General features: G+C 39.0%; 1 protein-coding gene across 3 annotated transcripts; it reads left to right on the forward strand.

Annotated features, from left to right (window-relative positions):
* Positions 1 to 5790: 5790 nt before the first annotated feature.
* Positions 5791 to 16707, forward strand: CA1H5orf24 (chromosome A1 C5orf24 homolog). Of its 3 annotated transcripts, none has more exons than XM_011282156.4 (3): positions 5791 to 6077; positions 11397 to 11826; positions 13590 to 15952. In XM_011282156.4, the coding sequence occupies exons 2-3, from the start codon at positions 11400 to 11402 to the stop codon at positions 13628 to 13630; spliced, it is 468 nt and encodes a 155-aa protein (XP_011280458.1). In that variant the 5' UTR covers positions 5791 to 6077; positions 11397 to 11399; the 3' UTR covers positions 13631 to 15952. The 3 variants fall into 3 exon arrangements, 2 of the variants coding, with proteins under 2 accessions (XP_011280458.1, XP_003980825.1); XR_006599032.1 differs by adding an exon at positions 16595 to 16707 and having other exon boundaries at positions 11397 to 14828; XM_003980776.5 differs by having other exon boundaries at positions 11397 to 15952.
* Positions 16708 to 23279: the final 6572 nt, after the last annotated feature.

Raw genomic sequence — 23279 nt, forward strand, 5'->3', positions numbered from 1 at the left:
TTTGGTACATAGTTTTATGTCAGAATTGGAATCTACTGGCATTTTCTCATGCCTTCTGCTTCTGGCATTGAAAAGCTGAAGTTAAGCTTTAAAAAAGATGGGTGTGTTGGGGCACCTGGGTGGGTCAGTCAGTTAAGCGCTAGTCAGACTTTGGCTCTGGTTGTTATCTCACTGCTCATGAGTTCAAGCTCCGCATCAGGCTCTGTGCTGACAGCTCGGAGCCTGGAGCCTGCTTCAGATTCTTTCTCCGTCTCTTTGACCCTCCCCTATTTGCATTGTACCCTATTTCTCTCTCAAATATAAAATTAAAAAAAAAAAACAAAACCTTAAAAAAAGAGATGAATGTGTAAATCTAAAGAGAAAGAGAGTGAATATATGTGGAGGAGTAGAGGGGATGTCTTAGCTTTTTATTCAGTTTAGGTGATGAAATCATCAGAAAACCTTAATAAAATCTCACTGGAGTTGGACGTTTAGCTTGGGAGTATAATCACCATCTTAATATTTTCCATATGTTCTGTTCTTAGGTGAGCTCTCCAGAGCTAAAGATGGTACAGTTCCCTCACTAGGTAAAGATTTTCTAGTGTTACCAATTGCAGGTATTTGAAGGTCTTCCCCTCCTCCCTGTCTTGCCCCATATCAACTTACAATTTCCTCAGGCAGGAATTTAGGTAGAAATGTGAAGAAAAATTGTAAACAAACATTTTCTTGCAAAATCCCTACAATATCAGTGGTCTCACTTTTAAAGTACCTTCTGGCTTAGCTGGATGTATAGGTAAGTGCATACTATCAAATCACATGACTGGCAAGGAATTTCCTTTTTTTTTTTTTTTTTTTTAAAGATTTGATTTTTAAATAATCTACACCCAATGCGGAGCTTGAACTCACAGTTCTTAGATCAAGAGTTGCATGCTCCACCGACTGAGCCAGCCAGGCGCCCTGAGGAATTTACTTTTGATTATTTTTCTTGACCTTATTCTCTTCCAAATATGGCTTCAGGTTATAGGACTTCATGATTTTGAAGCTGTATCCTTTAAAAAGAAATTCTAATTTTGCATTAACCTTGGCGGGGGAGGGGGGGTGAATGTGAAAGAAAAAATAATGAAAGTTTTAACCCCTTTAGGGAACTGGAGCTCAGTTACCCTCTGAGATATTATGAGGACTACTGTAAAAGCTAGAGTTTTAGAAGGAAGAAGTTCCTAAACATTTTTAATATGTGGATAACTGATAGTCCATGTTTTGAATATTAGACTCTTTTCAATTTTGCCTATTATGGAAAAAAGACTATGTGAAGATTCACTATGGAAAAATGGCTCTTTGTCCACAGAAAAAGCATATCATTTTAACTTGGCACTTAATAATAGATGGGTTTTTAGCAGCTTGTCAACTCCAGGCACTTTTTAGCAGCCTTGCATATTAAAGTGTCCATGGCCTTTATTTCTGAATTCCTAGCAGGCTCTCAGCTATGGGGGTCCAGCAAGTCCAGAATACTTGAAGTCAGCATTTTCTCTCCTTGCCTTTGCCTGAGAGAGTCTTCTGTGAGCTGAGACTCCCAGAACTGTATTGTAGACTTTTGCAAAATGAGTCTTCCCTATCCCCTGAGCCAGCCCAGGGCCCAAGTCTCCAGTTTGGAAAGCTCAATGAAAGAGCAGGTGAGTGAATGCCTGGGAGCTTCAAAAAGAGCACAAGTTCTAAATATTTAGGGGTCTAGTGCTGCTATTTAAGTGTGTCTGGGGTGGTAGGATTCTGTGATACACATTCAAGTTTGAAAACTACTGAAAATCTTCACTTTGTTTTGCTCTTGGATTTTCACTCCGATCTCCAAAGTGGGACATGTATTTTGAAAGCAGGAAGAAAATACTAAAGCTATTTGTGTTTCTTCTTAAAAAAATTTTAGTAGCTTTTATAATATATTGTTTCATGGGGTGCCTGGGTGGCTCATTCATTTGAGCATCTGACTCTTGATTTTGGCTCGGGTCTTGATCTCATGTCTTGTGGGATCAAGCCCCATGTCGGGCTCTGTGCTAACAATGTGGAGCCTGTTTTGGATTCTCCCTTTTCTTCTCTCTGTGCCCCTCTTCCACTAGGGCTCTCTATGAAAAATAATAAACTTAAAAAAAAAGTTTCATGACATATTGTGTTTAAATATACTGGTTACAATATTGGTACAACTGTACATAGACATAATTATACATAAATTTACTGTATTGGGGGTACTTGAACAGCCATTGGTCATGGTTGCTTAAATGTTTTAAAATGTCTGCTTTTTCATATGTAAATGGGATGTGAAAATACCTATCTTAGAGTTGTAAGCATGAGGTGAAATAGAACATTTAAATTTTTTAAACAATGTTTATTTTAGAAAGGGAAAGTGTGTGCGTGCTTGTGTGTGCACGTGCGTGCGGGAGAGGGGCAGAGAGAGAGGAGGCATAGAATCTGAAGCAGGCTCCAGGACCCAGGCTCTGAGCTGTCAAGAGAGAGCCCGATGCCAGGCTCAAACCCACAAACTGAGATCATGACCTGAGCAGAAGATAGACGCTTAACTGACTGAGCCACCCAGGCACTCCTCTCTAAATAGAACATTTAAAACATACAAAGATAGTGCCTGGCATATGGTAAGCATCCAATAAATGTTAGTACTATTGTCTAACATGGGCGAATTAGTGTGGGTTTTCTTATGCTCTCTTTCAATATTGCTATTACTTTGAATACTGCTGTAAGCCATATAGCTAGCAAGGACAGTCCATGGCTACTGATAAACTAAAATCTATGAAGTGAGATTCATTTTTCTATGTGTATCTTTCAGTTTAAGTGAAAGTACTTAGGAACCCTTGTTGCCCCAGTTCAGTGGTCTCTAGAGGCAGCTAGTTCCCAGCTCTAAACAAATACTCCTTTTATGGCTTTCCTTATGTATGTGTACAGCTACCATTTATCATTCGAAAATCTTATAAGTTGGTGGTTTATATGATGTGGCCTACCCTGCGTCAGGCTGAATGAAGGAATGAAGAATGTTGAGTTGCGTCCAAATTGTATTTCAAGGGTATATACTTTTGAAGAAGAAATGTTGGGAGATAAGTTAAAGAGTGTGACATTTAAAGGTATGATTTTCTTGAACGTGAAGTGATGATAAATGGTTCTGCTCTTGAAAAAGCCTCTACGTTCAGGACCATGTTTTATCTGTGTGTACTGCGGCACCTCATAATTTCTGAGATGATTCTCAAAATGACAGATCAGCAGTTAACATATTTTGATTATCTGCTTGTATTTTTGTCTACCTCACCAGAATGTAAACTCCCTGAGGTCAGAGACCATATTAGTCCTATATCCCCAGGACCTTGCATTCAGTAAGTACATGTTGAGTTGACTAGTTGCTTGTTCAGAGTCATACAGCTAATAAGTGGCAGACCTGGGATTTGAATCCACATCTATCAGGGTGCCTGAGTGGCTCACTTAGTTAAATGGCAGACTCTTGATTTGAGCTTAGGATATGATTGCAGGGTCGTGGGATTGAGCCCTACATCTTGCTCCAAGCTGAGTGTGGAGCCTGGTTAAGATTCTCTCTCCCCCTCTGTTTCTCTCCCTGGCTCGCTGTCTCTCTTAAAAAACACAAAAAGTTAAAAAAACAAAAACATAAATCCACATCTATCTTTACCCATTAGCTACCTTCATTCCTTATCCCTGTAAGGAGGACATTGTTTTCATTTCACATAAATGACAACTTCTGAGAAGAGCAGTGACTTGCCCAAGGTACTATAGGACACAAGTAGCAGAAAGGCATTGATACCCAGGAATGACTTCATCTGTTATTCCAGCTATCTGTCCTTTGGGTCTGCAAATCATCTGACCTTTTTTGTATGAGAATTTGATTGTTTTCTTTGTTTTTTAAAGAGAGAGTAGGATCCAGGGAGAGGGGCAGACAGAATCTTAAGCAGGCTCCACACCACACTCCATGTGAAGCTTGATCCCGTGACTCTGGGACCGGTGACCAAGGGGAAATCGAGGGTCAGACACTTAACCAACTGAGCCACCCAGGCACCTCCTGAAAGTTTGTTTTTTAAGTGGTTTTATGTACAAATGCCATTCCACACAAAAATGTAATTAGGGATCTGGAATGGTCATGATATGGTATGGGAGTGCTACAATGCATTATGAAATTCCACTTCAAGTAAAAAAAGAGGACTTGAGTAGAGAAGACTTGCCTAATGTTTTCTGGAAAGTTACTTAATATGTCCTTAAATCTGTGTACATTTTTTTTTTTTTTTAAAGTAGGCTTTATCCGGAGCGCAAAACCCAACACGGAGGTTGAACTCTGACGGTGAGAGATCAAGACCTGAGCTGAAATCAAGAGTGGGAGGTTTGGGGTGCCTGGGTGGCTTAGTCGGTTAATCCTCTGACTTCAGCTCAGGTCATGATCCCACGGCTGGTGGTTCAAGTCCTGCATTGGGCTCTGTGCTGACAGCTTAGAGCCTGAAGCCTGCTTTGGATTCTGTGTCTCCCTCTCTCTCTCGGCCACTTCTCTCTCTCATGCTCTTTCTCAAAAACAAATAAACATTTTAAAAAATTAAAAAAAAAAAAAAGAGTGGGAGAGGTTTAACTGACTGAACAACCCAGGCACCCTTCATATTTTCCTTTTTATATATGAGCAATATATAATCAGTATATTATACTGATATTATACCGGTATAATCAGTTTTGTTTTCTAGTATTTTATAGAAGTAATGAGAATCTTTAGAATCTTGTTACATAACTATGCCTGCTAGAAAATGAATGGGCTTGCCTGTTTTATGTATTATATTTGGTTTTCCTCCTAGTTTCTGTGTTCACCCAGGAAAATTTTCCTCCTTTCCTACTGGCAACAGCACCTGGCCAAGTACTGTGTTCAAGGTAAAATTCCGTGCAGAGAATTACCTCCTCAAACAGTCTTCGTTGCATAGTCCAAAAGGAAAGGCACCACCTCTAGTCTCTTTGCACTACTAAATAAAATGTCTTCTCAGCAGCCTTTGTTTCTGGATCCTCTCCTTTCTGAATTCACAGCAGGAAGAACTGGGGAAATTAATCCCTTTTGCTAATTGTCCCGTATAGGGGGGACTGATCTATCAGAAATTTCATAAAGGGGGGGGGAGGATTTTGAAAGCAAACTACTTGTCCCATCCCTTCCTGTGATAGTGGAATCAAGAATATGGCAATTCTGGTCTTGAGTGTAAAAAACTTTTTTAAAAGTATAGGATGTCCCACAAAATGCTTTTCATGATCACATGGCCCTAGGTCTGAGGCCCCAAACTCATCTTATTTGAATATTCCCCATTTTGTTAGGTGGTCTCATTCTACCCATCCATAAGCAGCTAAAGGGCAGAAGCTGAGCCCTTGTAACATGCTTCAGACAGCACCTAACACAATTAGGCATTCATCTTTTTGCCACCATTAATTAAAGGCACGCTTTTTGGAACAAGGCAGCAGGGTTCAAATCATGACCCCATCACTTAGTAGTCCTTTAATCTGAGAAATGGGGTCAAGTAGTAGTTCTAACATCTACTTGGAATCGCGATGAAAATCCTGTAAGGAAGCTGCATCCCTTCCGGTGGGTCTCCAGCTCATCTACAGCTCTGGGCCTGAACCACAGCCAGACCTGCGCGGTCCTAAGCACCGCCTCCTGTTCGGCCCCACGGCGCGCAAGCGCAGCCTGGCTCTGCCGGCTACCCTTCCCGAGCCTGCGTGCTGGTCGTCGGCGGGAGACTGGGTCTCGCGATGTGCGTGTGCGTGTGCGTGTGCGTGTGCGTGTGCGTGTGCGTGTGCGTGTGCGTGCGCGATTCTTGCGAGCTCGCGCACGCCTCCCTTCGCAGTACTGGGCTGTGGCGGCCTCTTCCTCCTGCGTTTGGGGCAGAATCCGGAGTGGTGGCTGCGGCGGGAGCTGGAAGCCAGCGTCCACTTCGCCGCCACCGCCCTAGCTGCCTGCCCCTCTCACTTGGGCTTTTCGCGTAGTGCAGAGGCGGCGGGCTAGGAAGGGAGCGGCGCGGGCGTGAGGTTCCCAGCTGATGGGCAACCCCTGGGCGCGCTGAGGGGCCGGGCTACCAGCGACTGAGGTAGGTGGGCGCGCGGGGTTTGTCAGTCTGGCTCGGAGCAGAGTCTGGGCGGCGGGAGCTCAGAAGGGCGAAGAGCTCAGAAGGGCGGGAGCTCTGGGCGGCGAAGGGGTCTCCGACCCACGTCTGAGGAGGGGCTCTGGCCTAGCCCGAAGCGAGAGGAGGGGCCCCGGACGTAGTCTGTTCGTCCCTCGGCGTGGAGCCATTATTGGGGGAAATGCCTCCTGCGGCAGGGGGGAGGGGTCACCTTTTCTTTTCTTTGAGAGGTCGGAATTAGCGGTCCTTCCTGAGCCCCTTTAAATTGAAGTCGGCCGGCTTCGAGATGGAGACATCTAGATGCAGTGGCCTGTGGACTTCAGCTTGCGGAACTCCCAAGTGCACGGAGAGCGGGCTATGAATTTTGATTATTGGAGGATTCAGGACTCTTTCTCTAGTGTGGACATGTGTCTTGCAAAGTTGTTCTCGCTAATGCATTAATAATCGCTTTTGAGCACAACTGCTAATACATTTCTAAACACTTCCAAGTCAGATAAGGATTCTGACACCGGGGAAACTGCGCCGTGGGGCACAACTAAGGGGTAGAAAGAAGACAAAGAATGCTGTTATTTATGATCTGTCCTAGTAACAAAACTTTCCGTCGTGGGACAGGATGCATGGCTTTGGCATTTGTTTTGGTTTTAGCTGAATAGACATTCTGAGTGACGCGGGTCACAAATGGACTTCAATTTATAATTATAAAAACATATATGATTCTGTATAATTGTCACAACCCAAATGACGTGAAAGAGATCTCTGAGAATTATGTGATGTTTGATCTTTGGAAGAGAGCAGAACTTGGATTTCTTGAAAGGAAGATTTTTCTCCATGTTTAGAAAGCTTCAGTAAAGCTTTGTGAAGCTACTAAAAATAGTTAGAGTTCTTTATGTTGGCAGTAATGACTGCCACATTCAAGAGATGGGAAAGGAATTCTTTCATAAAGAACTGCTCACCCAAGGACTTTCGGGTTTAAACATGATAAAACAACTTAAAGATAGCAAGTTTTAGTGTGTGCTTTAAAAATTCTAATTTAGGTACAGTTAAAATATATAGAAGCTCTTAGTTGACTCCCATATATTCAGTGAACCATTTTAAAAGGCAGTTAACCTTTGATAGTCTACACATTCCATTCTGTTATTCTTGGCTTTCGTTCAGTCCAAACTTTGTATTGAACTTTCTAGAAATGTATTCATTCTGGCTCTTTTAAGAAATATGCCCTGCATACTTCCATTGAACTCTGTACAATAGTATGGGAAGAACCTTACAAGAAAGAACAATATGGTGACAAGTCCTGAAGTCAAAGCAGGAGACATTATTAAGTGTAGGATTAATTAACGCCTGTATACGTAAATACTGCATAAAAACATGTATGTTCTTTGTGTGTATGTGTGTAGATGATTATGCACACAAAGATCTAATGCTGTTGATTCCCATCTTAAAAGGCTGAAATCAAAAGTAGAAAGGATTGATTTTAACTCTTTCCTTTTTAACTATTTACATCAGTAACTGTCATAGTAAATTTCTTGTCCAACTTCCTAATCAGTTATTGAGTAAGCAGAATACTGTTCTGATTTCTTGACAGTAGCAGGAATGGCAAATACAGAACATATAGAAGACTTGCCTTTAGAAATGTTCTTTAAGGGGAGCCTCGGTGGCTCAGTTAGTTAAGCGTCCGACTTTGGCTCAGGTCATAGTATCTGAGGTTGGTGAGTTTGGGCCCCCTATCAGCTCTGTGCTGACAGCTCAGAGCTTGGAGCCTGCTTCAGATTCTGTGTCTCCCTCTCTCTTTGCCCCTCCCCTGCTCGCGCGCACACATCTCTCTCTCTCTCTCTCTCTCTCTCTCTTAAAAATAAATAAACATGAAAAAAAAATGTTCCTTAAGTCAGTGTCTCATTGTCTTTCCATTGGGATAAACAGCTTCACTCCTGGTTGTGTCCTAGCACTTAGAATAGTGTTTTGCATTGAGTTGGCTCTCAATAAATGTGAGCTGTGTCAGAAGTAAATTAACATAATACAAACCAAATGCCTAAATTCCCCGAGAAGATTAAAGGAATTGTAGAAGGATGCTTTATTTTTTTAACTTTATTTACTTATTTTGAGAGAGAGTGTGCATGCACGGTCAGGGCAGAGAGACAAAATCCCAAGCAGGCTGGCACACTGACAGTGTGGAGTCCGGTGTAGGGCTGGATCCCACAAACTGTGAGATCACAACCCGAGCCTAAATCAAGAGTCAGATGCTTCATGGACTGAGCCATCCAGACGACCACATTGTTTAAAAAATTTTTTTCTAATGTTTACTTTGAGAGACAGACAGAGAGAGAGAGAGAGAGACTGACTGACTGTGGGAGTGTGCGAGGGGCTGAGAGAGAGGAAGACACAAAATGTGAAGTAGGCTTCAGGCTCTGAGCTGTCAGCACAGAGCCTGACTGTGGGCTGGAACCCACGGATCGTGAGATCATGACCTGAGCCACAGTCGGATGCTCAACTGACTGAGCCACCCAGGAGCCCCTACAGGTCTACTTTTTAAATAGTGTATTTTGCTTCCATGTTGATTGATATCTGAGTAGAAGATATATGGTAGCATCTTGCCGTTGAAAGCCTAATGTAATGTAAACTGAGACTCTATATCCTGAATGTTAATATATAGCGACTGTTCTGATACATTAAGAAAAGGTAAAGTTAAGGGAAGTAAGATCCAGAGGAAAGGTTTTGGTAAATTAATGATTAGGAACTTAAAAGGTATGAACTGTAAAGCATTGAAATAGACTGTAGGAAAGAAAACATTTTCTTCCTTTACTGGCAGTGCTACTTGTGTAAGAGAAGTTATACCTTTCTACCTCTTTTTTACTAGGGCTTTCTTTCCAGCAGGGTGATTTCTGGATAATAAAATTGAAAAGGGGGTCACTTTTTCTCTTAAAATCTTCTGCTGAGAGGTCTGTGTTTCTCTTTGTATTTGCCTGTGGTCTCTAGTCCAACTTTATTGGCAGTAAACTAGTACTTCGATTCCTATCTAATTCCTGTTTATATTTCTCAATTAGTTTATAACTTGAAGGGGAAAGGAATGCGGTTAGTCCCTTCACATCTGCCAGCATTAGCTTTTTTTTCAATTTGGAAAACAAATGTTTGACTTTGTAAATGTTCTTAACAGAAAGATTTTGTGGATTTTTGCAGAGGTATAAGCTAAAGAGGTGAATAAGAACTTAAACAGGAATATTTTAAAATGGGTCTTCTGTTTTCATTTTAATATAGCTGGGTGATGCTCATGGTAGGGGGTGGGTTTTGCCCCCCCCCAGAGAATATTGGCACGGTATGGAGAAACTTTGGATTGTCAAATTGTTAGGAAGAAGAGGGTATAGTTACTGACATCTAGTGGGTAGAGACCAGGGATGCTGTAATAAGTATCTTAAAATACACAGGACACCTTCCTCCCCCGCAAGAACTATATGACCCAAATGATAGTGCTGTTACTGAGATAGCTGGATATAGTTGTGTATTATGCTGAAATTGTTGGTTCTCATGTCAGATTATCTGAATTCCTGTTTGACTTTACCATTTCCTAATGTGTGACCTTGGCAAGTAGCTAAAAATTCCTCATTTTCTGTAAAATAGAACTAATAATAGTATGTTCCTCAGAGTTGTGGTGAGGATTAAATCAGATGATGTGCCAAGTGCCAAACTTACCACCTGCCACCTAGAAAATGCGCAAAAACTGTTAACTTTCACCTAATATTACTACATTTGGAACACATCTTGATGATCTCCCTTTATTTCTGACCTGAACTTAGAATTTGAGCTGGTGAGGTGATGATTAATAACCTCTTTTTGATTATATCCTTGGGATTGAGTGAAGAATTGTTTCTTCTTATATTTGTGTTTAACTCAATCTTGATTTATGATCTCAAGTCCCTAAGGCTTCTGTCATAAACAACTAGCTTGTCACTGTAGATACTCTTCCTTTCTAGTTAAGGCTTTAAGCCAGCTGCCCAGTAGCTCTGTTATCTGTTGATTTTCAGCAGATATTTTGTGATTTAACAGAATTCACTTCTGTGACTTGATTTCCATTTCTTTCTGCCTTCATAACTGAAGTTTTGGTCCTCTTTTACATGTATGGTACAGGCTAACATCTAACAACTTGGGGGCTAGACCTTACTATACACCTGTGATTCTTTTTCTAAATCTGAATGGAACCCATAGATTTATTTTCTTACCTTATTGAAATATAATACTTTAGTCTCTATAAACTCATTTTCTGTGTGTCTAAATGATATGGCTGTTAAGGGCTGGTTTGTTACAGTGGTGGTTATAATCTATCCTTTATAAAGAGAAAAAAATCACAGGGATGTCCTCAAGACAAAACAGAGATTAGACTGTTAATTAGTCACAGGGCTCTTGTAAGGGAAGAAGATCCATGCATATTTATGATCAGAGAGAAAGCAGTGTTTACACTTTGAACTTTTGGTCTTGATAACTATACCTTCAAAATAGGAAGTATTTTATTATGATTGTTACCCATATTTTTGTAGTATAAGTCTCAGTTGTATAAATGTTGACTGAGTTTAGCTAATGGAAACCTTTATTCACCTTTTATATTGGTACTGCCTCCTGTTTGGATAGATTAGTTTTTTTGGTTGGTTGCTTTTTTGGGGGTGGGAGGATAGATTAGTTTAAAGGGAGTCAGTACCTCGAGAGATTCTTTTCTTTGCTTGACACATTTCTTTGTTTTGTAAAGTGTAGCACACACTCAGGATTATATATCAGTAATAAATTATAATGAGGAAGTGTCTTGTGGAAATTGTAGCCAGATCAGAAGTGTATATGTGAGAAATAAAAGGCCAATAAGAGACATTCTAAAAATGTTAGGCAAATGAGAAAAAGAATCATGTTAATAAAAGTTCTTGTGTTTGTTGTTATCCTTTTAGGGTTTCATAATCTAGAAGCAAAAAGCCAATAAAATATAACACATTTATTCTTTGCTTGCCATTTTTCCATTTCCTAACCAGAGAAACATATGGCTACTAATGTATTATATTTGAGTTGAGTGTTAGAGTTCAGTTACCTTATATGACATATCTCCATACCCTTGATTAAATTGAGGAAAACAAGTTTATCTTTGAATCTGCTGATGTGTGTTTGTTTATAAGTGGTCTGGAGTCCTGCCTGTCAGCCTAATTTTAGGGAGCCTGCATAGCTCTTGGAAGACAGACTATTTTCAATACCACTGAATGCTGTCATACAGGTATATATTTATATATGTGTATTTATGCATATTTGTCTTGTTTTTGCTAGAAAATGATGCATCCTGTTGCCAGCAGTAATCCGGCTTTCTGTGGGCCTGGCAAGCCTTCCTGCCTCAGTGAAGATGCCATGAGAGCTGCCGATCAGTTTGACATATATTCCTCCCAGCAAAGCAAATATAGCCACACAGTCAGCCACAAGCCAATGGCTTGTCAGAGGCAAGACCCATTAAATGAAACACACTTGCAGACTACAAGTGGCAGAAGTCTAGAGATAAAAGATGAACTAAAGAAAAAGAAAAATCTCAACCGATCTGGTAAACGTGGCCGACCTTCAGGAACCACCAAATCTGCAGGATACCGTACCAGCACAGGCAGACCCCTGGGAACCACCAAAGCAGCTGGATTTAAGACAAGTCCAGGCAGACCTTTGGGTACAACTAAAGCTGCAGGATACAAAGTCAGCCCAGGGAGACCTCCAGGTAGCATTAAAGCTCTATCCCGTCTTGCCGATCTTGGTTATGGCTGTGGCACAGCAGCTTTTCCTTACCCTATGATGCACGGCAGAGCAGTTCATGGGGTAGAGGAAACTAGCAGTGAAGTCAAGCCACCCAATGAGTGAATGAAGGAGGAAAGGAGGGCCAGGTTTAGAAGGAAGGTTGTGAATAATCCCAAAGCTTCTTGGTTTTATTTTGACATACATGATTTTGTAGCCTGGGCTTTCCCAATTTGTTTTCCCATTTGATTTGTTTTCCTGCTTTTGCTCAGAAACTGCCGGTTGCTCACAGATGCCCTCAGGGCACGAGCAGTGGCGTTGTGTTTATATATAGGTTCAAGTGTAATACTTAACTGTCATTTTTGCTTTTCCTTTAGAGTTATGGTTATGGTTGTGTCTCATACGTCATTACTACTTTTAGGCCATTCTGCATCGATGTTTTATGTGCTAAACAACTGAAACAATTTTTCATATTCGTGAAGTAAGCCTACAATATATTAAAAATAATATCTAAGGTATTTTTAACTGATGGAACAAAGCAAACTAATGATTCAGGATTACTTGAGGTAATGGCTGTGAGTTTTTGTAACATTTCTTTTCATGAGACAGGACACAGATATTTGTATGCTTTGGCATTTACACAGACTTCAGATGTTAAAAATCTTACTTTAATGTTCTAGGTTTAAACAGCAGAAACTTATTTATTTTGTTTTATTGATTTACATGGTATTGATTGATTTAACCATTATTCCTAAAAGAATTCTTTAGTGTTTGCCTTCCAGCAGTGATATGTTGTGTATTTTTTAATTGCCTAAGAGTATATATACCAAACACTACAAACAATTCATATTTACCGAAAAATTAAACTTTTTAATAAAAACTGCACATTACATTTCTGGTGAAATATAATGCATTCTGAGAATAGCATATTTAATATAATAGAGAAAGAATCATTCTTAAGGTGTGCATGTAGCCGTAGTCACTACATTTTGCCTTTCATTATATTTAGTTTTAAAGCATTATACTTAAAACATTTATTAATGTTGTTCATTTATTCAAAATGTTTTGTAGTTTTTTTTTTGTTTTTTTTTTTTGTTTTTTTTTTTGTTACCAAGAAATTGTCCCATTGCATTAGCACTTACTGTGGTTTCAGGTTTCTATCTACCAAAGGACACAAATTGAAGGTAGAGTCTAAAACTGGTAAAAAACAAAATGCTGTTTTCTGACTTTCAGAACCCAAATATTAAGAAATCTGTCAGAATCCATCTATGCATGAAACGTGTAAAAATATGTTGGTTAGTTTAATTAAAAGTCTAACAGTGGTTTCGGTAAGACCACTTCATCCAAAAGAAAATTTTTTCCAACAATGTTTGCTTTAGAAAAAGGTAGAAAAGAAAAAAAATACTGGGTAGGTGTGTATGGTAGGGATAGAAGAAAATCTCTCCTCTCCCCTTGCTGAAAGTAACATTCTTTGTTAATATACATTTTATTTATTCTGAGTTTGTTCTAAATAAAATAAACTATTATAAACTTCAGATTTGGAAAAAAAATCCAATGAACTTTAAAGTTACAATGTATGTATTTGTGATTTTAAATGCCTTTGAGATTATAATGTAGATTTGCAGGACCCAAAAACTTTTAAAATAATGACAACTTTAAAAGGGCACATCTTGTGTTGTTTGGGCTTGCTCTCAGTTAATGCAAACTCTGATTGCAAATGGATGTCATGTTTCATACCTTTTTTATCAGGAAAAAAGCAGCAAGCCTTCAGGTGTTCCAGTGATGCCTGACACAATGAGCTGGACTTATGCTGCTCTTTACAGTAAGAGGTGTTGCATTGTATGTGGGGACTTTGTGTGCACTGGCATCTAAGACAGTGACCTCATCAATTTTAGCTTTGCACAAACCCTAGAGAACAATAGTGGATGACTATATAATCAGTTCTAACATTCTGGCAGCTAAATTGCTACAAGAGTTTCTCCTTACAGAAGCTTAAAATAGAAAACTTTTTAATAATTTACTCAGAACAGTATACCTTCTGACACACACAAATGCTTACATCTTTATTCCTGTGTTCATCTATCCACTTTTGTGATATGTATCTGTCATTTAGCTCTTTCTCAAGATGATGTTCAGCGGTTGGCTGCTTAGAAATCCTCTTTTGAGTTCCTGAAAATAGTTGTTTAAATGTTCTACTTATATATCACTATCAAGGATTTGGTTACATGTTGTTTTATACTGTGTCCATTTGACATTTCCCTTTCAGTTTATTTTTATCCCTGATTTGTTGTACATACCCTTCCCTTTCTCTATGCCCTTTGCTTTGTTGATTCCCCTGCCTTTTGCCCCATTCTCCAGCACATCTTCTCAGTGGTGCTGTGCTGTGTGTCAGAAGATAAAGCAGGTGTATTATTGTATAATGAATTTTGTATACATGTTAATGAAATGGTGAAAACAACTAAAGGAATTCTGTTCATAACAGTGTTAATTAATATCAGGAGTTATGTCCCAGGAAAAAAAGAGGCGAATGGCTACAGTTGTGAATGGTTAACATTGTTTAGAATGCTGGATTTTTCTGTTCAGGTAACCGTTTACCTGGAGTATTAGAGCTGTATGGTGGTGAGCATCTCCTGATTACACTTCCTTTTCTCCTTGTGAACAGTTTATTGGTACCATGCTGAAGAGAATGGACATAGAGTGATAACATGAATGAAGTCTTAAAATACACAATATTTTTACTTCTCTATAAAGACTACATCGTGCATCTTTTGTAACACTGTCTCGTCATGATAAACACTGAAATAGCATGTTAAACAATTGCCTATACTTTAATATAATCAGTTGGGGAAAACTGGCCTTTTCTTCCAACTGTGTGATTGTTTCTTGAAAGGTAAATTGCTAATTTTATATTGTATAATTCTCTCTTCACAAAATAGGTTTCACTATTCTATATTAAAACTGTTGATCAGAAAATGATCTGCTATTCAAGTAAGTTTGCTTTCCTTTTTTCTTTGAAAAATATTTTAACATGCCTTATTTATTATCATATTAACAAATAAGCAGCTAATACAGATGAAGTTTTCATTTTTTTCACAGATAAACCTTGCATAACTGATCTTTAGTATGGGATGATTTTGATACTATCTTTGGAGTTTTGCACTGGATATTTTAAAAATACTGGCACAATGTATTGGAAGAAAATAAGCATCTGATTAGTTTTTAATATTTGGGGACATTTTTTAAATCAGTGTTCATTTAGACTAAAATATTCTTGATATTTTTTATTTACTTTTTAAGGAAATCTCTGTTAAAGTAATAAAAGTAATATTCATTCCAAACTGATGTTTGTGTGAATTTACATGTAATAGTTTCTTGAAGTAATAGAGTTTCTTTGAGTTAAGGAGGAAAAAACAGTTATCTGGATCCATTTATTAGGTTAAAGGTGATCCAGCCAGTGTAAGAAAAACCAGTGTATGAGCTAAAGAAAAAAAAAAAAAAACTTTCTATTCTAAGAAGCTTTAAAAGAAGAATTCAGGGGATGTTGACAATAACTGCTGCTCTGTCAGTCATTGTCTCTATATGCAGTAAAATTTTATGGTCCCTTTATAATATAAACATTCACAACAGTTGTTCAAAACATTTTTTTCCTTGGACATAAAATATTTTGATGCTATATTTTTGTTTTTATTATAGCTTAACTATATGCTCTGAACTCTAGGATGTATCTAAATCTTTCCTTTGCTTTTCCCTCCACCTCCCCCCAAATAGATAAATCTGTGCTCTCACATACATTGTATTTAATTTTGGGAAAATTTAATGCTATAGTAAATCAAGTGTGTGATTTATAGTAATCAGACCACTTTGATTCTTTAAGTTTCACAGTTTCCTTTTTCCACATATAATTACAGAGAAAATAATTACCAATTAACTGATATAAGCACGTTGTCCTCTGCTGTAAAAAGTCTGAATAGATACTGTGTATGTTTTTATGTCCATGAACTTGAGCTACTCGTGTGCAATTATGTGTATGGGAATGGAGTAGTGTTCATGATTCGTATCTACATCATCATATGGATGTATATTTATTAATAAAGTCATTACTTTAAAACCAACTACGTTTACTGCTTTATTAGCACAGTATTTATCAAGTAAAAGAATGGTAAATCATACACCTTTATCATGGCTGTGATCTTATATTTTCTTAGGTGTGCTTTCTGAAATGTTACCTCTGTGCTTTTGTTTTTCTCAAAATAGAAGTATTTATATTTTTGTAATTTAAAATCCTGATTTCTAAATGGATCTCAATATTCTTTGCTTTTTCTTCCCATTGTTAAGATACAGCAGGCTAATAGTTATACCAAAGGCTTATATTTACATTTGAGTATTGTTGATCTTTTTAGTTTAAAAAATTTCAGGTATTAAACATGGCTAATTTATTGTTGTTTTAATGTTCACCTTAGGGAGAACAGCATGTGCATATTTTGTAAATATTGGAGATATAAAAGGAAAACACTTTCCCCTAATTTTTTGAACATATAATTACCTTTTTTAGTTTCTTCAAAGCCTGCAGATCATGTAGAACACAAGTTGGCAAACTAAGGCCTACTGCCTGTTCTTGTAAATAAAGTTTTACTGGAATAGCCATTGTTTGTTTACAGATTGTCTAAGTCTGCTTTTGTAATAGAGTGGCGGAGCTGAGTAGTTATGACATAAGGCCAACAAAGCCTAAAATATTTCTGATTATTCCTTTACAGGAAAATTTGCTGACCCTTCATTTAGAAGGATAAATTGGAATAGGAAACAACAGATGAAATTTGAAGTTGAATTTCAAAACCTGAATAAATGATGGCTGTTTTGTGCTTTTGAATTGTATTAGATATTCTTCAAATCATACTTGAAAGCATTTTTTGGTGTGTGCTTTTCCTCACATTGTTGAAGCACTCTGACATCTACATGAGAGTGTGCTGGTGATTAGGTGTACTGGTCCTAATCTAGAAAGAGATCTACACCATCGTACTGGATCATTTCAATGGCTCAAAGGATTACTTAGTTATTCACTGTCTTTACCATGTTTTCTGTAGATCTTTATGAGAGTTTTACAGTAAAAACTCATTTGTTCATTGTAATTATACTTGTCAAAATTCTCATTTTCTGTCAGTTGTCAGAAAGCAAATCAGTGTCGTTTTCAGTTGAAAAAGCCAGCCAACTAAGATTTGTAGATTGAAGAGAAGGAAGTCTCCATTTACCCCTCAGAATTTATACCTTGAATATTATTAACACACTTGTGGATTTGATCCCGTTAGTTGCCAATGGTGTGTGAGAATCGCGAACAACCTTTAGGAAAATAGAAATCAATTGGCATTTGATCGTTGTATAACAACATAGAAGCATGAATTTTGGAACAATTGTAAAATATTACAGTTCTGCTGAGAATGTCCTAGTAGAATGAAAGGAGGTCTGCTGCCACTATACATTTTCCATTCTTAGCACCCAGATTTCGTTGTTCTCGGTTTATGAAGGTTTCATCATCACTCTGTCCTGTTTCAAAATGTGCATCACCGGTATCTTGTAAAGTACATGTGGATTTTCATGCCTGATTTCTGTAAGAGTGTTTAGAGTAAGTAGCACAGGTAAAGTGACTCACAAATGCCAGAGGTGAGCCGTTGGCAAACAGAATACACTACAACGTAGCCTTTTTGGTGATAAACGTCACCCTTAAAGGATAGTTGCTTCAAAATTAATGCCAACCATACATGTTTTCTAAAAATCAAAACACAAAACCCCATTGGAGTAAAAATATAATAGGGTACAACAATAATGGCTTTATTATAGTACTTGGCATAAGTAATAAGCACTTTACCTGCTTTTATTAAATCACTGCAGTTCTATTGAATGATGTCAAAGGAATTGGAATACCCCTTTCACTGGTTTAAAAAGAAAAACGGGCGCCTGGGTGGCGCAGTCGTTTGAGCGTCTGACTTTGGTTCAGGTCATGATCTCACAGTTTGTGAGTTCGAGCCCCACGTTGGGCTCTGTGCTGACCGCTCAGGACCTGGAGCCTGCTTCGGGTCTGTGTCTCCCTCTCTCTCTGCTCCTCCCCTGCTCACACTCTGTCTCTCTCTCAAAATAAATAAAGTTTTTTTTTTTAATTTAAAAGCAAATTAAAAAACAAACAAACTTGAATCCTATGGAAGTTAAATAATTTACCCAGAATTGTACACCGAGTAAGTGGTAGAGAGCATCAACCCATGCAAGGCTGCGGCTCTTAACCACTACCTTCTACTCCCCATTGGAAAAAAAATTTTTTTTTAATTTTTTCTAGTATTTATTTTTGAGACAGTCCAGGCAGGGGAGGAGGGGGGAGGGGCAGAGAGGGAGACACAGAATCCAAAGCAGGCTCCAGGCTCTGAGCTGTCAGCACAGATTCTGATGCGGAGCTCGAACCCACAATCTGTGAGATCATGACCCGAGCAGAAGTCGGACACTTAAGTGACTAAGCCACCCAGGTGCCCTCACCATTGGAAAAAAGTTTTAATGGGGTCTGCTTTTAGTAGTAGGTATTTTTGTACTGGCACTAAGATAAATGTCACTCTGGAAAAACTATACATTTTGTCTCCATGCCAGTAGCCATTCTCTTGTGAGAACCTGGGGGCTGTGAAGTAGCTTCTTAGCAAGGAGAGTGACAGAAAAAGTGAGCCTTTTTTTGTTTGTTTTCTCTAATTTGTTTTTTCACTACTCTTAAAATCTTTAGTCCTTTTTGTTAGATGTTTATTTCCATATGAGCTTGGCATGTTTTTGAGTACATTTGCCTATTTTGTCTGGGCTGACTGGAACTGGTTTGTGACTAAGAAATTGGTTTGTGATACATTGTCAAGCATCCATCCCTTTATCCTTGGTCTAGCTTTTCTTGGGATAAGAAGTTGCGTGTCAGGGCACATGGTTGGCTCAGTTATGCAACTGAGTAGCATGCATAGACTCTTACTCTTTGGGTTGTTGAGTTCAAGCCCCACATTGGGTGTGGAGCCTACTTAAAAAAAAAAATAAAAAAAGTATGTAGGGTAGCAGTCATCCCAGTTGCTGCCTTGTAGCTCTATGTGACTTGTCTCAATAGATACAAGATCTTCTTCCTGCTCATTTTTGTATTAATTTTACTTACTAGTATTGTTAAATTGCCTCAGGTAACGATATATCAATCCTTCTCCTCAAGGAAAATATTTTTTTGTTTTGAAAATACCTACTTTCAGGGTGTCTTTGTGACTCTGTCGGTTGGGCATCCGACTCTGGATTTCAACTCAGGTCACGATCCCAGGATTGAGCCCCACATAGGGCTCCACGCTCAGCTTGAGATTCTGTGTCTCCCGCTGCCGCTCTCCCCTGCTTGTGCGTGCTCGCTTGCTCTTTCATAAAGAAGTAAGTTATCCTTTGGGGGATAAAAAGAAAATTCCTAGTTTCTATACTTATATGACTCTTGTTTCATAATAATGCTGGGTTTTTAAAAAATGTTTTAATATTTGTTTTTGGGAGAGTGTTCACACAAGTGCAGAGGGGCAGAGGAAGAGAGAATCCCAAGCAGGCCCTGCACTGTCACCTCAGAGCCCCACACAGGGCTCAATCCCACGAACCATGAGATTCTGACCCAGCCAAGATTCTGACACCTTAGCCAACTGAGCCACCCAGGCACCCCTATAAAAATGCTGTTCTGATACTGGAAATTTTAATCTTTACTTTTTTAATTAAGTTAATGTAGTATGAGTATCTCAGGTTTCCCATTTTATCTGCCTATCCGTACCCTGTGTATCAGGACTTAGAGTAATGATAGTTGTTTTTTAAGATTTAATTTTTTTAATATTTTAAGTAATCTCTGTACTCCTCATGGGGCTCCGAATCATGACCCTGAGAGCAAGATTGTCCTGCTCTCCCAACTGAGCCAGCCAGGCACCCTTGCAGTAATGATAGTTTGTTATTAATAGAGACCCGCAAATGCAGTGGCTCTAACAAAGGTAGTGTATTTCACACCACATAAATGTTTTGTGCAGTCTTTCAAAGACCTGGTCTCCAAGTGACTTTTGCCATTTTCAAAACATGGTTTCCAAGATTACTCAGTTGGTTTTTTTTAATGTTTATTTCTGAGAGAGACAGAGACAGAGTGCAAGCAAGGGAGGGGTAGAGAGAGAGAGGGAGACAGAATCCAAAGCAGGCTCCAGGCTCTGAGCTGCCAGCACAGAGCCCGATGCGGGGCTCAGACTCAAAAACGGTGAGATCTGACCTGAGCAGAAGTTCGGAGCTTAACCCGACTGAGCCACCCAGCTGCCCCACAATTACTCACTTTATTGTAGCTGGCCTGAGAGACGGGCTTTGGAAGTCCAGGCTATTTTATTTTATTTTATTTTATTTTATTTTATTTTATTTTATTTTTTAAATATGAAATTTATTGTCAAATTGGTTTCCATACAACACCCAGTGCTGCTCATCCCAACAGGTGCCCTCCTCAGTGTCCATCACCCACTTACCCTCCCTCCCACCCCCCATCAACCTTCAATTTATTCTCAGTTTTTAAGAGTCTCTTATGGTTTGCCTCCTTCCCTCTCTAACTTTTTTTTCTGCCTTCCACTCCCCCATGGGCTTCTGTTAAGTTTCTCAGGATCCACATAAGAGTGAAAGTATATGGTATCTGCCTTTCTCTGTATGATTTATTTCACTTAGAATAACACTGTCCAGTTCCATCCATGTTGCTACAAAAGGCCATATTTCATTCTTTCTCATTGCCAAGTAGTATTCCATTGTATATATAAACCACAGCTTCTTTATCCATTCATCAGTTGATGGACATTTAGGCTCTTTCCATAATTTAGCTATTGTTGACAGTGCTGCTATATAAAGAATTTGAATTTACAATTAAAATCCATTCGTAAACAGATCAGGCCCTTTTAATAAGTTGTATAATTTCTCACAGTTCTTGGACTAAAGTTGGTCACATGACTGCCTGTGGTTGCAAGAGGCACTGGGAAATGTTCCTGCTTGGCAGACATGTCCAGGTATGGAAGCAGATGGATTTTAGTAACAGTATCTACCACAGATCTATATAGAAAAGGGTTGTGGGCCTAAAATTGGAGTAGAATGAAGAAGCAAAATCCTACAGATAACATGAAACCAAGCTGTTTTTGAAGCTAATTTAAATCATTACTAGGTGCCCCCCCCCTCCTTTTTGAACAATTGTTACTAATTCATTAAAGATTTGAGTGCTGTCTTTGGGTCTAACACTATTCTGAGTGCCCTAGACAACTGGTTTGTAGTCTAATGAAAATTTCAGACAAGTAAACAGACAATTATACAATATGATTAATGCTATTTCTGGAGTAAATTGAGTGGTGCTGTAAGAGTACCCAAAATGAAAAGATATTTTTTAAATTGTTTTATTTATTTTTGAGAGAGAGAGAGAGCAAGTAGGGGAGGGCAGAGAGAGGGAGAGACACAGAGCCCAAAGCAGGCTCCGGGCTCTGAGCTATCAGCACAGATTCCAACACATGGCTTGAACTCACGAACTGTGAGATCATGACCTGAGCTGAAGTTGGGCACTTAACTGACTGAATCACCCAGGCCCCCCATGAAATGATACTTAAGTTGATCCCTGAAAGATGAGAGGGATTGATGTGTGGAAGAGGGGAGAGTATTGGAGACAGAACAAAACACACAAAAGCCTGGAAAGCATGATATTCTTCAACAACAAATAATTGCATGATGAGTGGTGGTGGTGAACAGGGTTGAGAAGGGGAGAAGAAACGGACACAATTACAGAAGGGCACAGAAAATCATTTTAATTAGCGTTTCTATTTTGAGGACAATGGTGAGCCCTTAGAAGGTTTTAAGTAAGAGAATGACTTAACATTTGTAGTTTAGGTTGGCTTGGAAGAGACAAGATTAGAGGCAGGCCCAGTGGTAAAGTCTCATTTGGGTGAGATACTAAGATTAGGACTGGGCAGTGGGGAAGAGAGGACAGATTATGGTCTGAGACACATAGTTAATAAAACTTGGTGTCAGTATTGAGTATCAAAGATTATGAGTTGGAGTTGGGGTTGGGGTGCCTGGCTGGATCAGTTGGTGGAACGTGCAACTCTTGATCTTGGGGTTGTAATTTTGAGCCCACATTGCATGTAGGGATTACTTAAAACTAAAATCTTAAAAAAAAAAAGATAATGAGGGTGACACTATTAACTAGGCTAGGGAACGTGGGAGTGTGTGCATGGCGAGGAGGTGGTTAGATGGGATGTTTCCAAGCCAAGTATGACCAATTAAGATGGCCCCTGCCTATATCAAAAGGTTGTTTATTCTAGAATAGCCCACTCCTTTGTAGTTGAAGGTAAATACTGTTTTTATAGGTGATGGAGGGTGTGAGGCAAAAAGGAGCTACTTTTAAAAAAATTATTACCTTTTTTTTGGGGGGGGGGAGGGCACAAGTGAGTGAGGGGCAGAAAGAGAGGGAGAGACAGAGAATTCCACAAGGGGTAGAGAGGGACAGAGAGAGAAGAGGGGCTCACCCGATGCCGGGCTAGAACTCTAAGATCATGAGATCATGACCTGAGCCAAATCTGATGCTTAACCAACTGAGCCACCCAGGCGCCCCTTGCTTTTTTTTTTTTTTTTTTTTCAATTGAGGTATAACTGACATACAGCATTATATTAGTTTCAGATGTACAGCATAATGATCTCTACACATCCATCACCATACATAGTTGCACGATTTTTCTTGTGCTGAGAACTCTTAAGATCTCTTTTAGCAAGTTTCAAATATATAATATAGTATTAACTATAGTCCTCATGTTGTACATTACATCACCATGATTTATTTCTTTTGTAACTGGTTCTTTTCACCCATTTTGCCCACCTCCTGCCTGCCTCTGGCAATTAACAATCTAATCTCTGTACCTGTGGGCTTGTTTTTGTTTTTTGTTTTAGATTCCATGTATAAGTGAAATCATACAGTATTTGTCTTCATCTGTCTGACTTATTTTACTTAGCATAATGCCCTCAAGGTCCACCCACCTTGTCACAAATGGCAGAATTTCCTTTTTTATGACTGAATAATATTCCTCTGTGTGTGTGTGTGTGTGTGTGTGTGTGTGTGTGTGTGTGTGTGCGCGCGCACACACACACACGCATGTGCCCTTGCATGTGCCACATTGTCTTTATCTGTTCATCCATTCAAGTACACTTGGGTTACTTCCATGTTTTGGCTATTGTAAAAAATGCTGCAGTGAACATGGGGATGCAGATATCTTTCTGTGTTAGTGTTATTATTTGATTTTGATGATACCCAGAAGTAGAATTGTTGGATCACATAGTGGTTCTCATTTTAATTTTGGGGGGAACCCCTGTACTGTTTTCCATAGTGGCAGTACCAATTTACATTCTCACCAACAGTGCACAGGGGTTCCCTTTGCT

This window comes from Felis catus, chromosome A1, assembly GCF_018350175.1.
Source record: "Felis catus isolate Fca126 chromosome A1, F.catus_Fca126_mat1.0, whole genome shotgun sequence".
Taxonomy (NCBI): domain Eukaryota; kingdom Metazoa; phylum Chordata; class Mammalia; order Carnivora; family Felidae; genus Felis; species Felis catus.